The following is a 21,699-nucleotide window of genomic DNA, read 5'->3' on the forward strand; positions in this document are numbered from 1 at the left end:
CACTGTTTGGAGGCAGCTGTTGAAGATACCACACTGTTTGGATGCAGCTGCCTTTGTTGCCACACTGTTTGGCATCTGCCTCTGTTGCCACACTGTTTGGAGGCAGCTGTCACAGTTGCCACACTGTTTGGAGGCAGCTGTCACAGTTGCCACACTGTTTGGAGACAGCTGTCACAGTTGCCACTGTTTGGAGGCAGCTGTCACAGTTGCCACACTGTTTGGAGGCAGCTGTCGAAGTTACCTCACTGTTTGGAGGCATCTGCCTCTGTGGCCACACTGTTTGGAGGCAGCGGCCTTTGTTGCCACACTGTTTGGCATCTGCCTCTGTTTCCACACTGTTTGGAGGCAGCTGTCACAGTTGCAACACTGTTTGCGAGCTGCCTTTGTTGCCACACTGTTTGGAGGCAGCTGTCACAGTTGCCACACTGTTTGGAGGCAGCTGTCAAGTTACCACACTGTTTGGAGGCAGCGGTCACAGTTGCCACACTGTTTGGAGGCAAATGTCACAGTTGCCACACTGTTTGGAGGCAAATGTCACAGTTGCCACACTGTTCAGAGTCAGCTGTCACAGTTGCCACACTGTTTAGAGGCAGCTGTCACAGTTGCCACACTGTTCGGAGGCAGCTGTCGAAGTTACCACACTGTTTGGAGGCATCTGCCTCTGTTGCCACCTGTTTGGAGGCAGCTGTCACAGTTGCCACACTGTTTGGAGGCAGCTGTCAAGTTACCACACTGTTGGAGGCAGCTGCCTTTGTTGCCACACTGTTTGGCATCTGCCTCTGTTGCCACACTGTTTGGAGGCAGCTGTCACAGTTGCCACACTGTTTGGAGGCAGCTGTGACATTTACCACACTGTTTGGAGGCAGCTGTCACAGTGGCCACACTGTTTGGAGGCAGCTGTGACATTTACCACACTGTTTGGAGGCAGCTGTCAGTTACCACACTGTTGGAGGCAGCTGCCTTTGTTGCCACACTGTTTGGCATCTGCCTCTGTTGCCACACTGTTTGGAGGCAGCTGTCACAGTTGCCACACTGTTTGGAGGCAGCTGTGACAGTTGCCACACTGTTTGGAGGCAGCTGTCACAGTTGCCACACTGTTTGGAGGCAGCTGTCACAGTTGCCACATTGTTTGGAGGCAGCTGTCGAAGTTACCACACTGTTTGGAGGCAGCTGCCTTTGTTGCCACACTGTTTGGCATCTGCCTCTGTTGCCACACTGTTTGGAGTCAGCTGTCACAGTTGCCACACTGTTTGGAGGCAGCTGTGACAGTTACCACACTGTTTGGCATCTGCCTCTGTTGCCACACTGTTTGGAGGCAGCTGTCACAGTTGCCACACGTTGGAGCAAATGTCACAGTTGCCACACTGTTCAAGTCAGCTGTCACAGTTGCCACACTGTTTAGAGGCAGCTGTCACAGTTGCCACACTGTTTGGAGGCAGCTGTTGAGTTACCACACTGTTTGGAGGCAGCTGTCACAGTTGCCACACTGTTTGGAGGCAAATGTCACAGTTGCCACACTGTTCAAGGCAGCTGTCACAGTGGCCACACTGTTTGGAGGCAGCTGTGACATTTCCACACTGTTTGGAGGCAGCTGTCAAGTTACCACACTGTTGGAGGCAGCTGCCTTTGTTGCCACACTGTTTGGCATCTGCCTCTGTTGCCACACTGTTTGGAGGCAGCTGTCACAGTTGCCACACTGTTTGGAGGCAGCTGTGACAGTTACCACACTGTTTGGAGGCAGCTGTCACAGTGGCCACACTGTTTGGAGGCAGCTGTCACAGTTGCCACATTGTTTGGAGGCAGCTGTCAGTTACCACACTGTTTGGAGGCAGCTGCCTTTGTTGCCACACTGTTTGGCATCTGCCTCTGTTGCCACACTGTTTGGAGTCAGCTGTCACAGTTGCCACACTGTTTGGAGGCAGGTGACAGTACCACACTGTTTGGCATCTGCCTCTGTTGCCACACTGTTTGGAGGCAGCTGTCACAGTTGCCACACTGTTTGGAGGCAAATGTCACAGTTGCCACACTGTTCAGAGTCAGCTGTCACAGTTGCCACACTGTTTAGAGGCAGCTGTCACAGTTGCCACACTGTTTGGAGGCAGCTGTCACAGTTGCCACACTGTTTGGAGGCAAATGTCACAGTTGCCACACTGTTTGGAGGCAAATGTCACAGTTGCCACACTGTTCGGAGTCAGCTGTCACAGTTGCCACACTGTTTAGAGGCAGCTGTCACAGTTGCCACACTGTTCGGAGGCAGCTGTCGAAGTTACCACACTGTTTAGAGGCATCTGCCTCTGTTGCCACACTGTTTGGAGGCAGCTGTCACAGTTGCCACACTGTTTGGAGGCAGCTGTCGAAGTTACCACACTGTTGGAGGCAGCTGCCTTTGTGCCACACTGTTTGGCATCTGCCTCTGTTGCCACACTGTTTGGAGGCAGCTGTCACAGTTGCCACACTGTTTGGAGGCAGCTGTGACATTTACCACACTGTTTGGAGGCAGCTGTCACAGTGGCCACACTGTTTGGAGGCAGCTGTGACATTTACCACACTGTTTGGAGGCAGCTGTCGAAGTTACCACACTGTTGGAGGCAGCTGCCTTTGTTGCCACACTGTTTGGCATCTGCCTCTGTTGCCACACTGTTTGGAGGCAGCTGTCACAGTTGCCACACTGTTTGGAGGCAGCTGTGACATTTACCACACTGTTTGGAGGCAGCTGTCACAGTGGCCACACTGTTTGGAGGCAGCTGTCACAGTTGCCACATTGTTTGGAGGCAGCTGTCAGTTACCACACTGTTTTGAGGCAGCTGCCTTTGTTGCCACACTGTTTGGCATCTGCCTCTGTTGCCACACTGTTTGGAGTCAGCTGTCACAGTTGCCACACTGTTTGGAGGCAGCTGTGACAGTTACCACACTGTTTGGCATCTGCCTCTTTTGCCACACTGTTTGGAGGCAGCTGTCACAGTTGCCACACTGTTTGGAGGCAAATGTCACAGTTGCCACGCTGTTCAGAGTCAGCTGTCACAGTTGCCACACTGTTTAGAGGCAGCTGTCACAGTTGCCACACTGTTTGGAGGCAGCTGTTGAAGTTACCACACTGTTTGGAGGCAGCTGTCACAGTTGCCACACTGTTTGGAGACAGCTGCCTTTGTTGCCACACTGTTTGGAGGCAGCTGTGACAGTTGCCACACTGTTTGGAGGCAGCTGTCACAGTTGCCACACTGTTTGGAGGCTGCTGTCAAAGTTGCCACATTGTTTGAAGGCAGCTGTCACAGTTGCCACACTGTTTGGAGGCAGCTGTCACAGTTGCCACACTGTTTGGAGGCAGCTGTCGAAGTTACCACACTGTTTGCAGGCAGCTGCCTTTGTTTCCACACTGTTTGGCATCTGCCTCTGTTGCCACACTGTTTGGAGGCAGCTTTCACAGTTGCCACACTGTTTGGAGGCAAATGTCACAGTTGCCACACTGTTCAGAGGCAGCTGTCACAGTTGTTTGGAGGCAGCTGCCTTTGTTGCCACACTGTTTGGCATCTGCCTCTGTTGCCACACTGTTTGGAGGCAGCTGTCGAAGTTACCACACTGTTTGGAGGCAACTGCCTTTGTTTCCACACTGTTTGGCATCTGCCTCTGTTGCCACACTGTTTGGAGGCAGCTGTCACAGTTGCCACACTGTTTGGAGGCAGCTGTCGAAGTTACCACACTGTTTGGAGGCAGCTGCCTTTGTTGCCACACTGTTTGGCATCTGCCTCTGTTGCCATACTGTTTGGAGGCAGCTGCCTTTGTTGCCACATGTTTGGCATCTGCCTCTGTTGCCACACTGTTTAGAGGCAGCTGTCACAGTTGCCACACTGTTTGGAGGCAGCTGTCGAAGTTACCACACTGTTTGGAGGCAGCTGCCTTTGTTGCCACACTGTTTGGCATCTGCCTCTGTTGCCATACTGTTTGGAGGCAGCTGCCTTTGTTGCCACATGTTTGGCATCTGCCTCTGTTGCCACACTGTTTAGAGGCAGCTGTCACAGTTGCCACACTGTTTGGAGGCAGCTGTGACAGTTACCACACTGTTTGGCAGCTGCCTTTGTTGCCACATGTTTGGCATCTGCCTCTGTTGCCACACTGTTTGGAGGCAAATGTCACAGTTGCCACGCTGTTCAGAGTCAGCTGTCACAGTTGCCACACTGTTTAGAGGCAGCTGTCACAGTTGCCACACTGTTTTTGGAGGCAGCTGTAACAGTTACCACACTGTTTGGAGGCAGCTGTCACAGTTGCCACACTGTTTGGAGACAGCTGCCTTTGTTGCCACACTGTTTGGCATCTGCCTCTGTTGCCACACTGTTTGGAGGCAGCTGTGACAGTTGCCACACTGTTTGGAGGCAGCTGTCACAGTTGCCACACTGTTTGGAGGCAGCTGTCGAAGTTACCACACTGTTTGGAGGCAGCTGCCTTTGTTGCCACACTGTTTGGCATCTGCCTCTGTTGCCACACTGTTTGGAGGCAGCTGTCACAGTTGCCACACTGTTTGGATGCTGCTGTCACAGTTGCCACATTGTTTGGAGGCAGCTGTCACAGTTGCCACACTGTTTGGAGGCAGCTGCCTTTGTTGCCACACTGTTTGGCATCTGCCTCTGTTGCCACACTGTTTGGAGGCAGCTGTCACAGTTGCCACACTGTTTGGAGGCAAATGTCACAGTTGCCACACTGTTCAGAGGCAGCTGTCACAGTTGTTTGGAGGCAGCTGCCTTTGTTGCCACACTGTTTGGCATCTGCCTCTTTTGCCACACTGTTTGGAGGCAGCTGTCACAGTTGCCACACTGTTTGGAGGCAGCTGCCTTTGTTGCCACACTGTTTGGAGGCAGCTGTCACAGTTGCCACACTGTTTGGAGGCAGCTGTCACAGTTGTTTGGAGGCAGCTGTCACAGTTGCCACACTGTTTGGAGGCAGCTGTCACAGTTGCCACACTGTTTGGAGACAGCTGTCACAGTTGCCACTGTTTAGAGGCAGCTGTCACAGTTGCCACACTGTTTAGAGGCAGCTGTCACAGTTGCCACACAGTTTGGAAGCAGCTGTCACAGTTGCCACACTGTTTAGAGGCAGCTGCCTTTGATGCCCCCAAACTGTGTGGTTTGGCCGCCACACTGTCTAAGAGCAACTAAAGCTGTTTGTGATTTATCCAATGAGATACTGGTTCATGAAAGTTTATTAGTTAATTTGTTAGCTCTCCGGGGGTTGGACTCGAAATGAAAAGCTCCACATCTATCAGATCCATATGGATGATCTTGGTGTCTATCAAAAGGTAAGAACTCAAAGACTGTTTTCCCAGTTACAGTGTGACTGAGTAAACTGTGATAAACCAAAGGAGAAATGTACATTGTTATCCTTGCCTTAAATTCTACACAAGATTGTGAATAACTCCATGATAGCATTGATGCACAGAGATGCCACTGCTCATGTAGCAATGTATTGACTACAACTGTACCAAAGTAGGTGGAAATACCACAAAGGAACAAAGTTTTTAGTAACGGTAGGAAAAGGCACTCTCTCCATTTATATTTATTCTCTCTAGGTTGAATAAATGTATTCAGTGTTTTTTGTTACAAGACAGCAAAGAGAGACTCACACAATGTTACTTTCCAATTGCATAGAAACCATTTAAAGTTTTATTTACTGTCATTAGTTGACTTTGGCCCAAATGTTTTTATTATGCCAGGATCTCATAGGCATTCTCCAAGGACTCTTAGTTAAAAACATTAACATCCATAAGAACATTTAAAATAGACCTGTTGTTACTCCTTCAACTTCAAAATATTTTCTATGAGTTATAAACTTCTATAGTGTAAAAGCATCAGTGCATATACTACACAAATAACAAACAAAGCTCTACACAACAAACAGCTACTGACCCACAACTTTTTAATCAAGTTTTATTCTCATGTCTTCAGTATTTATATGAATTCAGTTAACTGACAATGACTCCATGTACAGCAATATTGATACAAGGAAGTGCAGGAGTCATCCCAATGACCCATTCCAGTGACTGGATAGATAGAAAAAAAACCTTTATCATTTTTATCTTTCGGGAAACCTTTTTTTGAGGTGGACATTTTTCATGAAACTTCCTTGACCTAGTATTTTAAAGGCTTTAAATTCAGTCTTAAGTCCCAGGAGCTGAACTCGGCACACAGAACAAATCATTGCTTTTAACATATTTCTTTTCCCCGAGTTCATTTTTGCCATACAATTCTATGACTGCTCTGTTTTATAACTGTTTGCTGTGTCTTTGTATATTTGTGGTGTACATCTGTCCTGATATGAAACCCTTTTTACTACATTGTCTCCCATTTGGACCAGCGCTCTGTGCAGAAGAGATATTGTATCTCAAAAGGACCTCAAAGGTGGATAAATAAGTAAGTAAAAACATACTGACCAGTGCATGTGTTCTGGTGTGAGATTTTGAGAAAAGCGTGTCAGTGGTTGCACTGTAGACTGGAGACTGCCCGGTCATCTCCCTCTCCTCTCCCCTGACCCCTGCACTCTCCTCAGCTTCATCACTGCTCCTCCTCTCCTTCTTCTCGTCTTCATCATAATCATCACCATCCTGTGATTGATGTATTTCCTCTCCGCAGCTTGTGACGATCTCCTCAGCTTCAGCATCTGACATGATGTCTGACCACACCTCACGTTTTAAGACTTCGTGAATCTCTTCTTCTGTCAAGTTGAGGTCGCTAAATTGCTGCTAGTTACCGTTTGGTAAAGAGTCGTTAAATTACGATATTTATCAAATGTCACAATGTCATTATCTGAAATCACCTCCGTATAATTGTATAATTTGCCTATTTCTAACAACTAAAACTGAAAAGGAAATTAAAATCCTTTACTTTTCCCGTTTGGTCTAAAACTCACAATCTGTAACGTGAACGTGAAGCGTCTCGTTGCCTAGTTACAAACCAACGGAGAACGGGCGAGGCCAAAACGCAGTTTCCGGTGATTCTTTTCAAATTAAAAGCACCACTGAGCCAAACAAAACTTTTCCTTAATGAAAGTTTTCATTTAAAAGTTTGGCCTAAAATAAATACCTGACTATTCATATGTTTATCACGTAGAAAAAACAAACAGTTGGCTTTCAACACGACTTAGCTTTACTGTACAGAGTATTAAAATCCTCTTTATTGATTCAACCGAAGAGTTTATATGACAAAAACAATAATTATTTCTAGATTTTCGACTACAGTTTGGTCACTGTATTTACCGGAAATTTTGCCATACTGTTACTGTCACCAGTAGTTATCAAATCCCTTATAACAAATATTACGATACCTATTAGTATGTTTCAATGGTTTTGTAAATGTTTGCACTCTGGAAATTGTCTACATAAAAACAAAACAATCTTCAGTGTTAAAAAGCACACGTGTTTTAAATACATTAGGTGAATAAGAGGCAAGACGCGAGTTCAGACAGTGGTACCTGTCAGCTCAGGCTCAGGTTGCTGTGACAGAAGTTGACGTGCACATAAAAGATGGCAGCCGACAAAGAACAGTATGTAGGACGTTACCATTGCGTCTAAAGCCATGTAAAGGACACTATATTCAATATTTACAACATAAGACATATGCTCTGCAGAAAATCTATTTGGTATATGAGCAGTAAAATGACGGGCAAACCTGCTTTAAGTATAATATTGAAAAGTCTAATATAAACATTATAATACTGTTTAATATAATTGATACGGACACTTGTTAAAAAATGCCAATGGATAGATAAGAATATTAAAAATCACTATCATACCACAATGGTGTAGTTACACAAGATGGCCACCAGAGCGCAATGTTTACAGGGTCAAGTTAGACTGCTTTCAAAATAAAAGTCAAATAAAGGTTTCGAATGAGCAGAATGCGGGACACTCGCTGTGATCACTGGATGTGATGTGGTACGTGTAACGTAGAGGTAAATGGATCATCGTTTATAAGTTATCGTGTTTGAAGCCCGGAGTCAGTTCTTCGTGTCGCGATACTTTTAATCTGAAAAGTCGTTACCGTGTGGAAACGTCGCTGGTGACTTGAACCAAACCTCCACACTGTTCCCGTCGCTCCGGTCTGAAAAGTCTACGTCACTTTTTCTCCCTTAGCGTTATACAGTCTATGGCTTTAAGCCGCTCAACTTTTTTTATTGAGTTGTTTTCCTCGACCTCCGTTTGACAACTGCTGTCACTCGCGCCGGGTTCACGGAGGTTTGGAGGATTATCCGCGTTGTTGCGAACATCACGAGGAGTTTGTGACGGTGACGACGCCACAAAACGAGGGAAACGTGTTTTTAGATGAGGAAGAAGCTGATGATGGTTTCACCAGCTGACGGGTGAGCTGGTTTTTTTTTTAATGGACGTGATCGTGTCTTTGTGAGTTTGTCGCTGTTGTAGCGTTAGCCGCTAGCTAACGTTAGCGACTGGTTCTTATCTCCAATCCCCTCAGCTGACAGTCAGCTGGGCTCTGAACAGGCTGCGACACAACACTCACACACAAACCGAGGGAACTTCACTATTAAACAATGACAACTTTTTAATTTGATTCGAGGCTCAACAGAAAAGTTCCAGCAAAAATGTCCTAATGGACGTTAAAAGCTTTTAAGCAGCTACATGAAAGATTAAGGGGAAGGATTGTGAAGTTTCCTTTAAAAAAACATTAGCAGTGTCTGAATTATTTGAGTGAAAATGTGCTTATTTTCTATTTTTTATTTAATTGGGTAATATTAACAAAAAGTGTTGACAAAAAGTATCAATATACAGATGATAATTCTATTTGTCAGATGTTTTTCATTATTGTTTACTCAAGCTGTAGTAGAATCTGTCAATATCTCAAAGTGAACAATTTAAACAACCATCAAAAGACACTTTTAGCTCCCTTTTCAGTCAAGTGTGTTGTTTTGCTAATCATAATAATATCATTATCACAATCATTCTTCGGGTTTGAAATTTAACCCAGTATGTAAAAGAAAAGAGAAAGAGAAAGAAAACCAAAAGGCAAATCTGTCAAAGTATCACAATGGCAGCCGTCCTAGTTATCAACCCCCCTGCTTCATATAAAAGCTCTACATAGTTTGGCAGATATGTTCACATTCATATATTCAAAGAATAGTTTCCACATCTTGATGAAGTAAGCAGTGTCAGACAGGTCATGAGGTCCAACAGGAAATGCTGCTTTATTATCCTGTTCCATCAAGTGAGTGTTTGAGCTCAACAGGAAGTCGAATTAAACCAGTTTAACCAAAAAAGCTTTTCCTCGCCTGAATGGAAACTAAAAGTGTTTTTTGGGACCTACTTTTATTAACGCTGACATGGCACCTGATAACATACAATGAGGTGTTTTGGATTTAATACAGTTGCTGCGTTATCAGGTACACTGAGCTAAATCTAATACAGTCTAATACACCTGTCCTACAATAAAGCCTCCATTATAATGTTCAGTTTAAATGTTTATGTTGTTTGAGAGGTGTTCTATTAGACTTCATTAGTTTAAGCCAAGTGTACCTAATAAACTGACAACTGAATGTGGGGTTTAGATAAGGAGAAGAAAAGCATCCAATGTGTCTCTGGTGGTGCGCGATAAGAGCAGTGACCCAGAAGATGGACAGATAAACAAACAAATTCAATAATTAACAACTTTATCTGGCAACTGAAGAAAATACAAATTAAATAAAAATCAATAAGAGCAGGCAGAAGGACAGACAACAAACAAAAATATATAGCAATCATGAGGTTAGGCATTGAAAATGAGTCTTCTTGGGTTTTAATGCTGTATTGCATTATTGAGTGTCCTTGTCCAATGTAAACATGCCTGAGGTTATGTGCCAAATATAGCAAAACCAGGCCTTGAACACTGAGCTTTTGAGATTTCAGGCCCTGTAGTCAAAAACACATGACAACAAGGTCCCTTTTTAAACTCCAACTCTTCAGAGGAATTATATTAGACCTAAGTATATGGTATGTATATTTATGTGGAATTTATGGTAAAAACCTTTTTGTTGAAATATTATAATCCAACAGGTGGGAGTAGTATAAGTGAGTGCTCTATGATGTGGACCGACAAGCAAAGAGGAATCCGAGTTTCTAAGGAGGAGCTGCTCTGTAAGAGTGCCTGTGGGTATTATGGAAACCCTGCATGGCAAGGCCTCTGCTCCAAGTGCTGGAGAGAGAAAGCCCGTCCAGCTGGAGCCCAGAGACAAGACACGAGGTAAAACCACCACAGACCTCGACGTAATGGTGTCAGTGCAAAGTCGGATTCTTGTCACAGCATGTTAAAAAGCAACACATGATAGGATATACATATCAATTAAATATATCAATGAGAAAATGAAAGTACAATAACTGTATAATGCTTTAATTTGAGTTAGTACTTTTGGCACCAACTGGATATGTAATGTCTACTATTGACAAAAAAATTAAAAAACATAGCTGATATATATGAACAGATTCATCTGTGATTCTTTGTTAATACAGCTGTCTTCCTTTATTACTTGTAGGCCCAGAAATGACGGCACTCCTCTCACCTTCTCCAAATTCGAGGAGAAGAAAAGCATCGAGAAAGGCCATCGGATTAACACGATGAAGAGACTCTTCTGGGGAAGCCCATCACCTCCAAAACGTCAAGGTACACATGACTCTGGAAATGAACATGCTAGAAAACATCAGGGACTTCTTCTACTCACGTTGCACTAATGTACCGACAGCAAAATATGTCAAAAAGCTGTTGTGTCCCTTCATTATCTGATGTACAGCGAGGCTCCATGTGCATACTGTATATGTGGGTAGTGTAGCATCTTCATTACTGTATGTTCCCAAAGCAAAACCGACCTGTAGGTAATGCTGTAAACAAATGAACCAAGATATCTCCCCTCTTCATTCTGAACCATATTTCAGTTTTCATTTATTTATCTGGAGTCACATCCACTCTGCCTCCCTCTAGAGTCTTCTGAAAGCCAAACAAATGCGTTAAAAGCGTACCAGAGCCTTGAGCCTGGGGACTTCACCGGCTTCCTAAAAATACTACGGAGCCCTTCCTCCCAGCGCTTGCAGTCCCGATGCACAGCTTTTCTCAACACAGTGGAGGCTTACCATGTAAGTATCTGTTTAAAAGATTAACATTACACTTCTTCTCTTTGAAATGTCCGAGCTTTTATGATCACAGCTTCTCATCATCTTCACAGGATCTGCCGGTACAGAAACAGTCGGACCTCGTGCAGGATTTCTACCAGTCATTTGCAGAATATTTTAACAGTGAGTACAGTTCAGGTTCACACTTTTTTGGGGCTGTTAACTCTGAAAAGAATCTGAAATGGAGACTCCTGAATTGTTATTTTTTCTTTCAGGTCTTCCTGAGGCTCAGGTCACTCAGATAATGGAGCACGTAGAGAAGCTAATCATGACACGGTTGCACAAATGGGTTTTCTGTCATGACAGCTGTGATGATGAACAGAAGGACCTGGCTCTCCAGAGGAGAATACGGTAACTCTTATATACAAGTCAGTTCTGTTGTAGCAAAACATAAAATATGTGATGACTGTTTGACACCTAATGTCTTTACTCTGCAGCTCCTTGAACTGGGTTACGCCGCAGATGCTGTGTGTTCCTTTTCCTGATAAAAAGACTGCGGTTACAAGCGACCCCTTTCTGCCTGCTATAACAGGTGATACACAGTGTCAGTGCTGGAGGGAATAGTTTAAGGTCATATTAGTTTTCTGTTGGAGAGCTAGATGAGAAGATTGGTACTACTTTTATGTCTGCTTGTTAAATATAAGTCTAAGTAACTCACTGTAAAACGATGCATTGTCATTGTTATTAAGTAGTGAGCTTTAGAGGAGCTGGTTTTGTGGGTTTGACACAGCTAAGCTGTTTCCCCACACCCATGTCTTTGTGTTTAGCTGTGAGAGAAAGTTTCACATATGCTGGAAACATTTTGAAATGGTCTAATATGCTGTTTTTGACTATTTTCAACAGCCATAATTGAAATGGATGCCAAACGAGCACCACAGGACAAACTTGCCTGTGTGTCCAAATGCAGTCAGCATGTCTTCGAGGCACTCTCCAACTCAAGCAGTGAACCTGCTAATGCAGATGACTTCCTGTCAGGACTGATTTATGTGGTGTTGAAGGCCAACCCACCCCGGCTACACTCTAACATGCAATACGTGATTCGGTTTGGTCTCCCTCACAGTCTGATGGCAGGAGAGAGTGGCTACTATTTCACAAATCTGGTAAGTAGACAGCAAACTTGTGTTTTGACTCGGGAAGTAATCTCTGTCCATACTAACATACCTGAAAACGCTTATAACATGACCATTCACCTACACTGGGCGTGTGTGCTTGTGTGAAGTGGAAGCGGAGTGTCTACCCTGCAGTAGTTGCTTTAGATGGGCTCAGACTACAGGAATTTGGGGCGGATTTAACCATCACATAATCGGTGCCACCCTGATAATTATCAAATGAATAATAATAATTAGCTGAGTGGAACCAATGAGAGAGACGAGTCAAGTGTGAATGAATGGAAGTGAATGTGGGCGACTGAGTCATCATTTCCAACATCTCAGCAGTGTTTCTGTAAATATTGCAACACTGATGCATTTAAAACAGAAATGTATCGATGAGGAGCTAGTTGGTTGATCACACGCTCTCTGTTTCAGTCTTGTGCTGTGGCCTTCATTGATAAGCTGGATGGACCGGCACTAAACCTCAGTCCAGAAGAGTTTGAAAGCTACATGCTGAATCAGCGTGCTCCTTCTGGAGGAATCAAGAGGCAGCAGACTACCAGTGACACAAAACACCTCCTGGAGGAGCTACAAGGCCGACAGGAGAAGCTGCACCAGGGGATGGATTCTCTTAATGTTCAGCTTCAGAACTGGGTTCAAGCAGTTCATTCCCAACTGGATGAGGCAACAGCAGAGTTTGCTCTGGTACAGAAGGAGGTAGCAGCTCAGGCTGTGCTCTCTAACGTTTTCTCATCCACATCTCATGATGCGCCTCCTCAGGGGGATGACAAAGACCAGTCGGTGGTGGTGCTTGCTGATCTACATGCAGGTCCAAAAGATACCGACTGTTAGCAACAATAACAAAAACACCTAATCTGACACTTGACTCTTTTTTCATCATCAGCACTAACCTATTATGTAGGATATAAAACAAACATTTATATTCCAATGCCATGTTTGCACGGGTTTCGACTGTAGGGAGCTGGGATTTCTAGGCCAGATGAAGGAAAACTTTGTGAAGGAAACTTTTTTGCAATAGGTATTACAGGTGTTAAAAAATGATTTGTATTTGTTTGCTGGTTGAGGATGAAGGCCATTAAAACACATTCCAGTTTGTAGCCAGCACTCAGGGTACAGCACTTAGGGATGTCACCTAACACTTTAAGGGTTCTTATATAACATTCACTATGTGCCTATATATATGAAGAAAACTGCTGTGAAGTTAAAAATTCTCTAAAAGAAAAATGCTAGATGACAGTTGTTGACCACTACAAGTCAGGAGGTGTATTTTAATAAACCATGTTTTTCATAGCTGTGTAACTTTTCAATATGATACATTCACTGTCTGTTCATAGATGAAAAGAATGTGATACAAAACAATGTGTAACACATCCCACCAGATGTATTCGTGTGCAGGTTGTGGTTGTGTGTTGCTAACAACTGTTGAAAGGTGTCTGAAGAAATTTAGGAGTCTTATGGTATGATTAAATATTATGTCCAATAATAAAATAAAGTTGACTTGAAAGATGACTTTGTGTGTGTGAGGGTGTTTTTTGGGATTCACTTGTTTGTAAAGACGACCAGGAGTCAAATAGTAAAAAGTTGGTATCGCAATTGTTAAATGCTCATTGCTTATAACTAATGAGCATGTGTTCTTGAATAATGACTTTTTAGCATAAACATGTGAATATTTTATCATTTGATGGTGCTTAAAGTCCCCCTCAACTCAGGAATGTGTTGTATCTGCTGGATGCGTGTGTTATGACAAGTTATGAAGTTAATCCTGGTCCAATTTACATGAGTGTGATGAGGAAACTTGAAGGCTGGTTAGTGGGGTTTTCAGTGAAGGATGGGGTATAGATGTAAATAAAGAATTTCTAACTAGGTATTTGAATTTAAAAAAAAATTTGAAACCATAGATTAGATACATGATTTATCACATAACCAGTGTATTTTTTAATATATCTTTGAATATCTCTTTAAGCAGCAATAGCTGAAGTCAAATTGAAGTCAGTCGTTGCACAAGTGCTAAATATAACATATATATATAACATATATTTTTTAAATTTTCTAATTTAAATTGTGCACGTAAAGAAAAACATTTTAGATTTCAGACTTTCTTTTTTTAATAGACCAGTTGAGGGCAGCAAAGTATTAAAACTGCTATTAACAAGAAGAAGAAGAAGCCGCTCGCTCTTGTCCCGGAAGCTGCGTCACCAGAAGTCGCGCAGCCATGAAGATGACAGTGGGAGACACGTCTGGAAACTCTGAAACAACAATGGACGATGTGAAAAGCCTCATGAAGAAGAAAGACGACATCGAGGAGCAGATAAAAGCGTATTACGACGTGTTAGAAGACGTAAGTCCGCTTTCCAGACCAACTCAACGTAGCAACAAAGCTAACCCGAGGCTAGCTGAGGCTGTGGTTAGCTAAACCCTGTGTTGTTGTTCTTCTCTTCGCTGTGTGCTCACAGCAAGGTGTCGGAGTTGAAGGGCCCCTGATTGACGAGGAGGGCTTCCCCCGGGCAGATGTTAATGTTTACCAGATCAGAACAGCAAGACACAACATCTCATGTAAGCTGCTGCTTGTTTGTTGTTGTTTCCAGTGTTTTCTGTGGCTGCAGGTGACAACTGGGTTTCCCATGGAGCAGCACAGCCCACCTGCCAACACAATGATAACATAACAATACTATGAAAGTGTGACGATCGTTTAGGCGACGGAGGCGTGGTTTTCTGATAACATCGCTCAGGTTGTTATCGTACAGGGTTTAGTTATAAACATGGACTGTATACAAAGATGGACGACATGCCAGCTCCCCAAAGGTGAAGTCAAAGCATGTTTATCACCACCTGGTTGCTGGCTGCAGTATAGGTCATAAATGGCGCCTCCTCCATGTTAGTGGATGGGATATGGACCAAACTGAAAAGTAAAGTACACCTCAAATACTCTTTTCACCGACGCAGCAGCAGCAGGAATTTAAACTTAGCACAGACACCAGTACAACACTCAGCACAAATGGGGACAACACACCCATGACTTTTTATTTTCATATTTAGTTTTGACCAACCAAAACCCAAAGATTTTCAGTAATTTCAATAATAAAAATGAAGAAAATGACATCAGATTAGAAGCTTGACACGAGGGAGGTTCATCATTTTTGCTTGATTAATGACTGAAACCAGTTATTGACTCTGAGTACTTTTAATCTTTTGTTAAGTGATGAATTCCCTGATTATTGCAGCTCTGCTTTATTTAATTTCTCAGTTCATAAACAAACTTCTTCATGATTTCCTTTTGAGCTGCTGTTATTTTACAGATAATGCCTTTACTTCCAGGCCTACAGAATGATCACAAGTCCATCATGGCAGAGATCGAAGAAGCCCTGCACAAGCTGCATGCTCGAGAGAAATCCAAGCGGGAACATGATGAGGTGGAGGCCCACGGGGAGGCAATGGATCAGCAGGTCACGCTGCCTTCTCCATTCGCGCTTGTGGATGCTGTGACTCAAGGCTCACCTGCCTCTGGAGCTGTGAGTAATGTGATGTACACTTGTTTGTAGATAAACCATAAAAGGTTTAAAAAAGTTAGGACTTCAAAAGTAACTTATCTGTACCTGTGATTGAACTAATTGTTTCTTTCCAAAGGGGCTCAGAGTTGGTGATGAAGTCATCGAGTTTGGTTCAGTGACCACAGAGAACTTTCAGAACCTCCAGAATATCGCTGCTGTGGTACAGCACAGTGAAGGGGTAAGCTGCACAAGTCATCCACGTATTTTATTGTTGATTATAGAATTTTTTTAATGCATATTTATAAACCAGATTTTTGTCCTATAATGATGTAACACTTAAATTTGACAGTTTTGTGTCAGAATTATCACATCTTTTTGTAATTGTGTGATACATACTTTTTAAAAATATTTGCCAGCCTTATGTAGCACTGGCCTTGACTTGCCATATCTTGACATGTCTTGCTGAACACTTTTTAACGAGATAGTAAACTGCAATGTCATTTCCATCTACAGAAACCATTACGTGTCTCAGTGATCCGGGATGAACACAAAGTTCAGATGAGCCTGACACCACAGCGATGGTCTGGCAGAGGTCTGCTGGGGTGAGTGTTGCAGACATTATCATGGTCACGTGCTTGGACTGGCACAGATGGAAGAGTCTAGTAGAGCAGCTGTGTTTATACGATTTGAAAACAGTGAGGACACATGATCGAAGATGCTGAAAAGCTTCCAGTGAAACAAATGTTTCTCTTTGTGCACATTGTACGTTGCCCGATAGTGATACTGGTAAAACACTCTTGTACATTCTCCTTAACATGTTATAAAGAGCTGTATGTATTAGGAAGTATTAAGCGGTTCACGTCAGTCACAATCTTTTTCTTGTTCTTTTTCTTTCAGATGCAACATTGTTCCAATCCGTCGGTGATCATTGTGAAACTCTTCCCACCGCCTGTTACCACTTGATGGTTTCAAATGTTATTTGTAAATACCCCAGAATTTTCCATCTGCTTCAGTTTTCATCTTAATTATAACTTGAAACCATTTGCTTTACACAAGGACAGCTTTCAGATTCGGATATTTCAAAAAAAGTGTTTCTGTGCTTCTGTTTGAGAATCAGTATCCTGAATAAATATAAACCTGAAAATACCTTTGAAGCTCTCCTACTGTCATCAATGAAGGCTTATTTTCAACTCTTAGTAAAGATATGAAACACCTGATGTTCCACAAGAACAACAAATCAGAGAATCTTGGTAAGATGAATTATTTCCAAAATGTCCAGTAATCTTCCTTCACCTGTTTGAACAATTAACCCAATTCACTGAACTCATTAAGTCAAATACTTCCACCTCAACAGATTATAATTGATCTGAAAAGAGCCAAAGAATGCGAGCAGCTATTTATACTGATTGCATGATAATGGTAAAAAGAACTGCAACAAAACATGGAAGAATACACTTGTTTTATTTAAAAAGAAAACTAACATCACAAAAATGCACAATGTCACTTTTTTCCAAAGCATTAACTCAGTAATCTTGTAGACTGAGTGAACAGTTTGTGCATTTTATAGCCGTCATTATAAATAACAATCACAAAAAGCAGAACAAATGTTTTAGATTCAAATGTGTGACTGATAGTTTTATGTGTTAAATATTCATAATGTAAACAGAGTTGAAATATCTGTTAGGTTGAACTTGATTCTCGTGGGATAAGACTGCAATGATCAAGTATTGGCTTTCCTGTATGTGTACTAACAGTCAATGGGGGTCAAGTTAACATGTTCTATATGTTTGTGCTGCTTCAAAGACATTTCTAGGGCCTCATTGAAGCTTGTTACAAATCTATGCCAAACCAAATAGTACAATCTGAGTATAAAAACAGAAATGAACTCAGGGAAATCCCAGCAAAAATCATGACAGCATCTTGAGTTTCTTCTTTTTGGGCTTGACCATCTGTGGAAGTTGAATTTTGAAGGCAGTCCTACAAGAAAAGTATTTAAAATCATATTAATGCACACAAATATAGGTTTGAAATCACATTGCATGATTCCCAGTGTATACAAATTCTATCCAGAGGAAATGTTTTGTATTAAAGATTTAAAGGTGGTGTAAATAAAAAAAAACAATACTTACTCGCAGGTTGTACAGATGGGGCTGAAGTTGCAGAATACTTAAAAATAAGACAAGAGAAAACATCACCACAAAATCAAATGCTAACTGCAGCTTTTAGAGGAATTATAAAGTTTGTGGTCACACGTTCGTTTCTCGTGGATGAAACTTACTTGACAGACAAACGGAGCACACATAACCAATCTCGATGAGATTGCGATGACAGAAACACGCAGCTCTGTAGTCCACGTGAGCGCGCGGGGGCAGGACCAGCTGGGAACGCTGCTCCGAGTCAGGGAGGAACACCCACTAAGAAAACACCGTCAACAACACAAAAAGGGGTTTGTTTTCACATTTAAAAAAGACAAACTGTTCTCACTGAATTGTATAAAAACACAACTGTGTACTCACTAAAAGATACTGTGCCATGGCAACTTTCTGTGGTATCCTGAGGTACAATCCTCCTGTTATATCACAAGCCTGAAAAGAGCGGAACAGCTGAAGGTAAAATAAACTACTTTGTACAGATTAGAACAGATAAATACAGTCAAAACAGTCACATCATGATCACATCCCTGGTTTTCCTTTATAGGGAAGCGCTGGTCCTGAAACCGACTCAAACAGCTGGATTGTACATCTGTGATCATAGAGTCCATCTATTTTCTGTTTCTATCTACTTGTGTGTGTATGTTTTGCTAAGAGGAGAGCTAACATAGAATGACGGGACCTAAAAACAAAGGGTCAGCAGTTTGTATGTAGTTCACGTTTGCTTTGCCAACAATGATCCCGGTGTCCTGCACACAGTGAGGCATACAACTTCTTGATTTAACGTTGGGATCAGAATCTGTCCTTCCCAGTGTCAGCTGATAACTAAAGTTATCATCACTGAAAAGGTTGGAATGGTGCATCTATTAGTTTACTCTTGTCTGGTTCAGCGATGGGACAGTATGTGGCGTTGTGCTTTAAGATTGCAGTGCGGCTGTAAAAATGTACCTGCTGAAGGAGACCTGAGTCTGAGTCCAATACACAGGCATCGATCAAGATGTTCTGTTTGAGAAAACAAAAACAAAGCCACTTAAAAATAAAGGAAACATGTTTACCCATGAAATAACAGAGGCAAGATCTACATTTACCTGCTTTTGTGCAGCAAAAATCACATTCATGAAGTTCATGTACTGGAGGGCACAGTCCTCAGCGGCTTTTATCACCTGGGAAGTCAAATGAGCAGAGAAGCTGTGTTCAGTGAGGTGAACAAAAGACTCATGTTTCATTAGACTATTTGAGGCTTACCAGTATTCTTGATTTGATATCCTGCACAGCTAATAAAAAGAAAAAATGAATTTCAGTGTGTTGAAGGGAAAAATATCTAATGAAGAGCAATGTTAGGTTGATATTTAAAAATAATTATTACCTTCCAGCTCCTTGGACACCCTGTGAATATCTGAATATTCAAAATGTTAAAGGAAAACAGCTTTGCATCACTCAACATACAGAAACAAATTCTGCAGTTTTTTCTAACTTGACAAGCAAAGTGATCTTCAAGCAAGGAAAAATCTGCATTTTTAAAAGACAACTCCTCCTCCGACACATACAGTACGAGCACATTTCAAATACAACCAGCGCAAGACACTTCTCAGCAACAATAGATCATAGACTTTACTATAAAAGACAGAAAAGAAACCAATTAATTGAGACCATTATATCACTGTTATATTCCTACTAACATAAACAAATAATTGCTATCATGTAAAGCTGTAGTCAACAGTATTTCTTTTGTCCAAACCTTCACCCTTCAGATGAAAACTTAAATCTGAAGAGGTTTCAATGAAAGGATACAGCAGAGAGCTTTGGCAAGAGATCCAGCCAACATGGTGTCCGTTGAATTCCCCTGCACTTCAGCTACAATCACACAAAGCGCCTCATGAGCTTTCACGGATCGGCAGCAGCTCACAGTGTCAGTAAACATCTTACAATGAAGATAATAGTACATTATGTTTGCAGCAAAGACATTTAAGTTATAATACTTACTTTTTGACATAACATTCTTGATCTCTTCAGCAATGAGGTTGTTGGCAACTGCAAGCAGTTCATATTTTCCATCCCCACTGGAGGGTGCCTCTTCCCCACAGTTGTCCTCGCCTCTCCAGCTCTTACAGGGATACAGGAAGTGACTGAAATAAAGCAAGTGGGGCAGTTGAGTGTGTGAGCAGCAACAGGAGCAAAACATAACATTTAGGATGACAGCCTACACTTACACTTCAATCCTGGAAACTGGCAGTGGAAGAAGTCATATTCAAAACTATAAGTTAAAGTACCATACAACCATGTGAATGTACACTATTAGAAGCAAAAGTAGGAAGGAGAGTAGAAAAAACAAAAAAGCAAAACACTGCAAGTTCTGCCCTGGGTTGTTTTCATCTGCATTTGTTTGTTTGTTACCAGGATTAAGGAAACCCGACTAAAAGGATTACCATGAAACTTAGAGGAAGGCTGCAGTATGGGCCATGCAAGAACACTTTCAATTTTGGTCAGGGAGCAGATCCTGTTTTTTCCACTTTCTATTATATAGTGAGATGCAGCACCTTTAAACATTTTGGTTGATTTCTCAGAAGATAATTCTTGGATCTTGATGAAAAAAACTCAGTGAACTGATACTTGTTGAGTGTGTGCAGGTCCATATAAAAACTTGAATCTAGTGAATTTAAAAGTGGTTTGATACAAGGACTGTTGTTGCGTTGGTAGAGTACACTCCTCGTTTTTACTTTAATAAAATGGAACATGGAAATACTCAAGCACAGTACAAGTACCTTCAGATTGTACTGAAGTACAGCTACTTCTCCTCCAGTGTAAAAGTTACCTGTCTTGACAGTGGCTTGCGATGACAGCCAGCTTGTTTGTCCTGGTCATGGCCAAGTGTGAGTTCCCCATCACCATGACTGCGTCCAAACACTTGGACAAGGTGAACTGGGCGAAGACAAGAGGAGGACAGGGGCTGTTGTTCCGCACTTTAACAACACACACACACACACACACACACACACACACACACACACACACACACACACACACACACACACACACACACACACACACACACACACACACACACACACACACACACACTCTAACAGCTAACGGTATTTACCTGCGGCTCTCGTTGAGCTTGCTGGCCCCACCATATCGGATTCACGTCCACGACGATGACCAGCAGACTGGCTTCATCCTCTGCGGACACATGTGCATCTTAGCCGAGCAGCTCACTGACACTTTTAAATGCACAACACAAAACACACAACTTTACCTGAAGCCATCCCAGCAGGATGTTAAGTCTGGAACTGAGGGAGAACAACAAAGTAAAACACCGCCGTTGTCCTGGAGATTTATCTCGTGTTGGCGTTCATCTTTGATTTGAAGATTTACACGTTATACCTTTAAATTCCGACATTATCAACTTCATTACTGAACACACACTCAGTTTAGTTTCAAAATATGTTCCACACCTGCAGAAACTCTCTAGTATACTTCCGCTATTGTCTTCTTCTGCTTCTTCTTTTTTGTTTTGTTGCGTATGTCAAACAACGTTATTTAGCAATACCGCCACCAACTGGTATGGAGTGTGGACCAGGATCACTCTACATTGTGTAAATAAATCAATAGGTCTGGGGGGGATAATAAAAAAAAGAAACTAATGTATCAAATCATCTCCATCATGCTAGTTCTCCGGACATATTGAAACAAATATAGTAAAAACTTATCTCCAGAACGTCTTCGTAAAACATCACAAAAATCCATATGGATCATATTTAGGACAAAAAAACGTAGCCCCTTCCCCGCACCAATGATACATCCGCAAAGTATTC

The 21,699-nt window shown here is 42.5% G+C and overlaps 4 protein-coding genes across 4 annotated transcripts in view; 2 read left to right on the forward strand and 2 right to left on the reverse strand.

The window, feature by feature from the left end:
* cfap251 (cilia and flagella associated protein 251) overlaps positions 1 to 6,917 on the reverse strand; it is a 37,667-nt gene extending 30,750 nt beyond the window's left edge. The window contains exon 1 of the mRNA XM_035166332.2: positions 6,419 to 6,917. Coding sequence (XP_035022223.2) covers positions 6,419 to 6,652 — 234 coding nt within the window. The 5' untranslated portion in view covers positions 6,653 to 6,917. The remainder of the gene's footprint in view (positions 1 to 6,418) is intronic.
* A 1,058-nt stretch (positions 6,918 to 7,975) lies between these two features.
* On the forward strand, positions 7,976 to 13,755 carry LOC118115042 (rab5 GDP/GTP exchange factor). Its single transcript, XM_035165957.2, has 9 exons — positions 7,976 to 8,343; positions 10,028 to 10,214; positions 10,504 to 10,631; positions 10,947 to 11,098; positions 11,188 to 11,257; positions 11,350 to 11,485; positions 11,572 to 11,666; positions 11,978 to 12,234; positions 12,661 to 13,755. The coding sequence occupies exons 2-9, from the start codon at positions 10,054 to 10,056 to the stop codon at positions 13,075 to 13,077; spliced, it is 1,416 nt and encodes a 471-aa protein (XP_035021848.1). The 5' UTR covers positions 7,976 to 8,343; positions 10,028 to 10,053; the 3' UTR covers positions 13,078 to 13,755.
* A 653-nt stretch (positions 13,756 to 14,408) lies between these two features.
* psmd9 (proteasome 26S subunit, non-ATPase 9) lies at positions 14,409 to 16,880 on the forward strand. The gene is made up of 6 exons (XM_035165959.2): positions 14,409 to 14,584; positions 14,700 to 14,799; positions 15,562 to 15,755; positions 15,871 to 15,972; positions 16,248 to 16,336; positions 16,632 to 16,880. Exons 1-6 carry the CDS (start codon positions 14,459 to 14,461, stop codon positions 16,657 to 16,659), a joined length of 639 nt encoding a protein of 212 aa, XP_035021850.1. The 5' UTR covers positions 14,409 to 14,458; the 3' UTR covers positions 16,660 to 16,880.
* A 296-nt stretch (positions 16,881 to 17,176) lies between these two features.
* Positions 17,177 to 21,392, reverse strand: gtf2h3 (general transcription factor IIH, polypeptide 3). The gene is made up of 14 exons (XM_035165958.2): positions 21,340 to 21,392; positions 21,141 to 21,174; positions 20,985 to 21,064; positions 20,697 to 20,803; positions 19,868 to 20,010; positions 19,676 to 19,738; positions 19,251 to 19,280; positions 19,130 to 19,158; positions 18,973 to 19,047; positions 18,833 to 18,886; positions 18,251 to 18,319; positions 18,013 to 18,148; positions 17,864 to 17,900; positions 17,177 to 17,711 (listed from the first exon to the last, which is right to left on the reverse strand). Exons 2-14 carry the CDS (start codon positions 21,148 to 21,150, stop codon positions 17,642 to 17,644), a joined length of 903 nt encoding a protein of 300 aa, XP_035021849.1. The 5' UTR covers positions 21,151 to 21,174; positions 21,340 to 21,392; the 3' UTR covers positions 17,177 to 17,641.
* Positions 21,393 to 21,699: the final 307 nt, after the last annotated feature.

Source organism: Hippoglossus stenolepis, chromosome 9 (assembly GCF_022539355.2).
Source record: "Hippoglossus stenolepis isolate QCI-W04-F060 chromosome 9, HSTE1.2, whole genome shotgun sequence".
In the NCBI taxonomy this organism is placed as follows: domain Eukaryota; kingdom Metazoa; phylum Chordata; class Actinopteri; order Pleuronectiformes; family Pleuronectidae; genus Hippoglossus; species Hippoglossus stenolepis.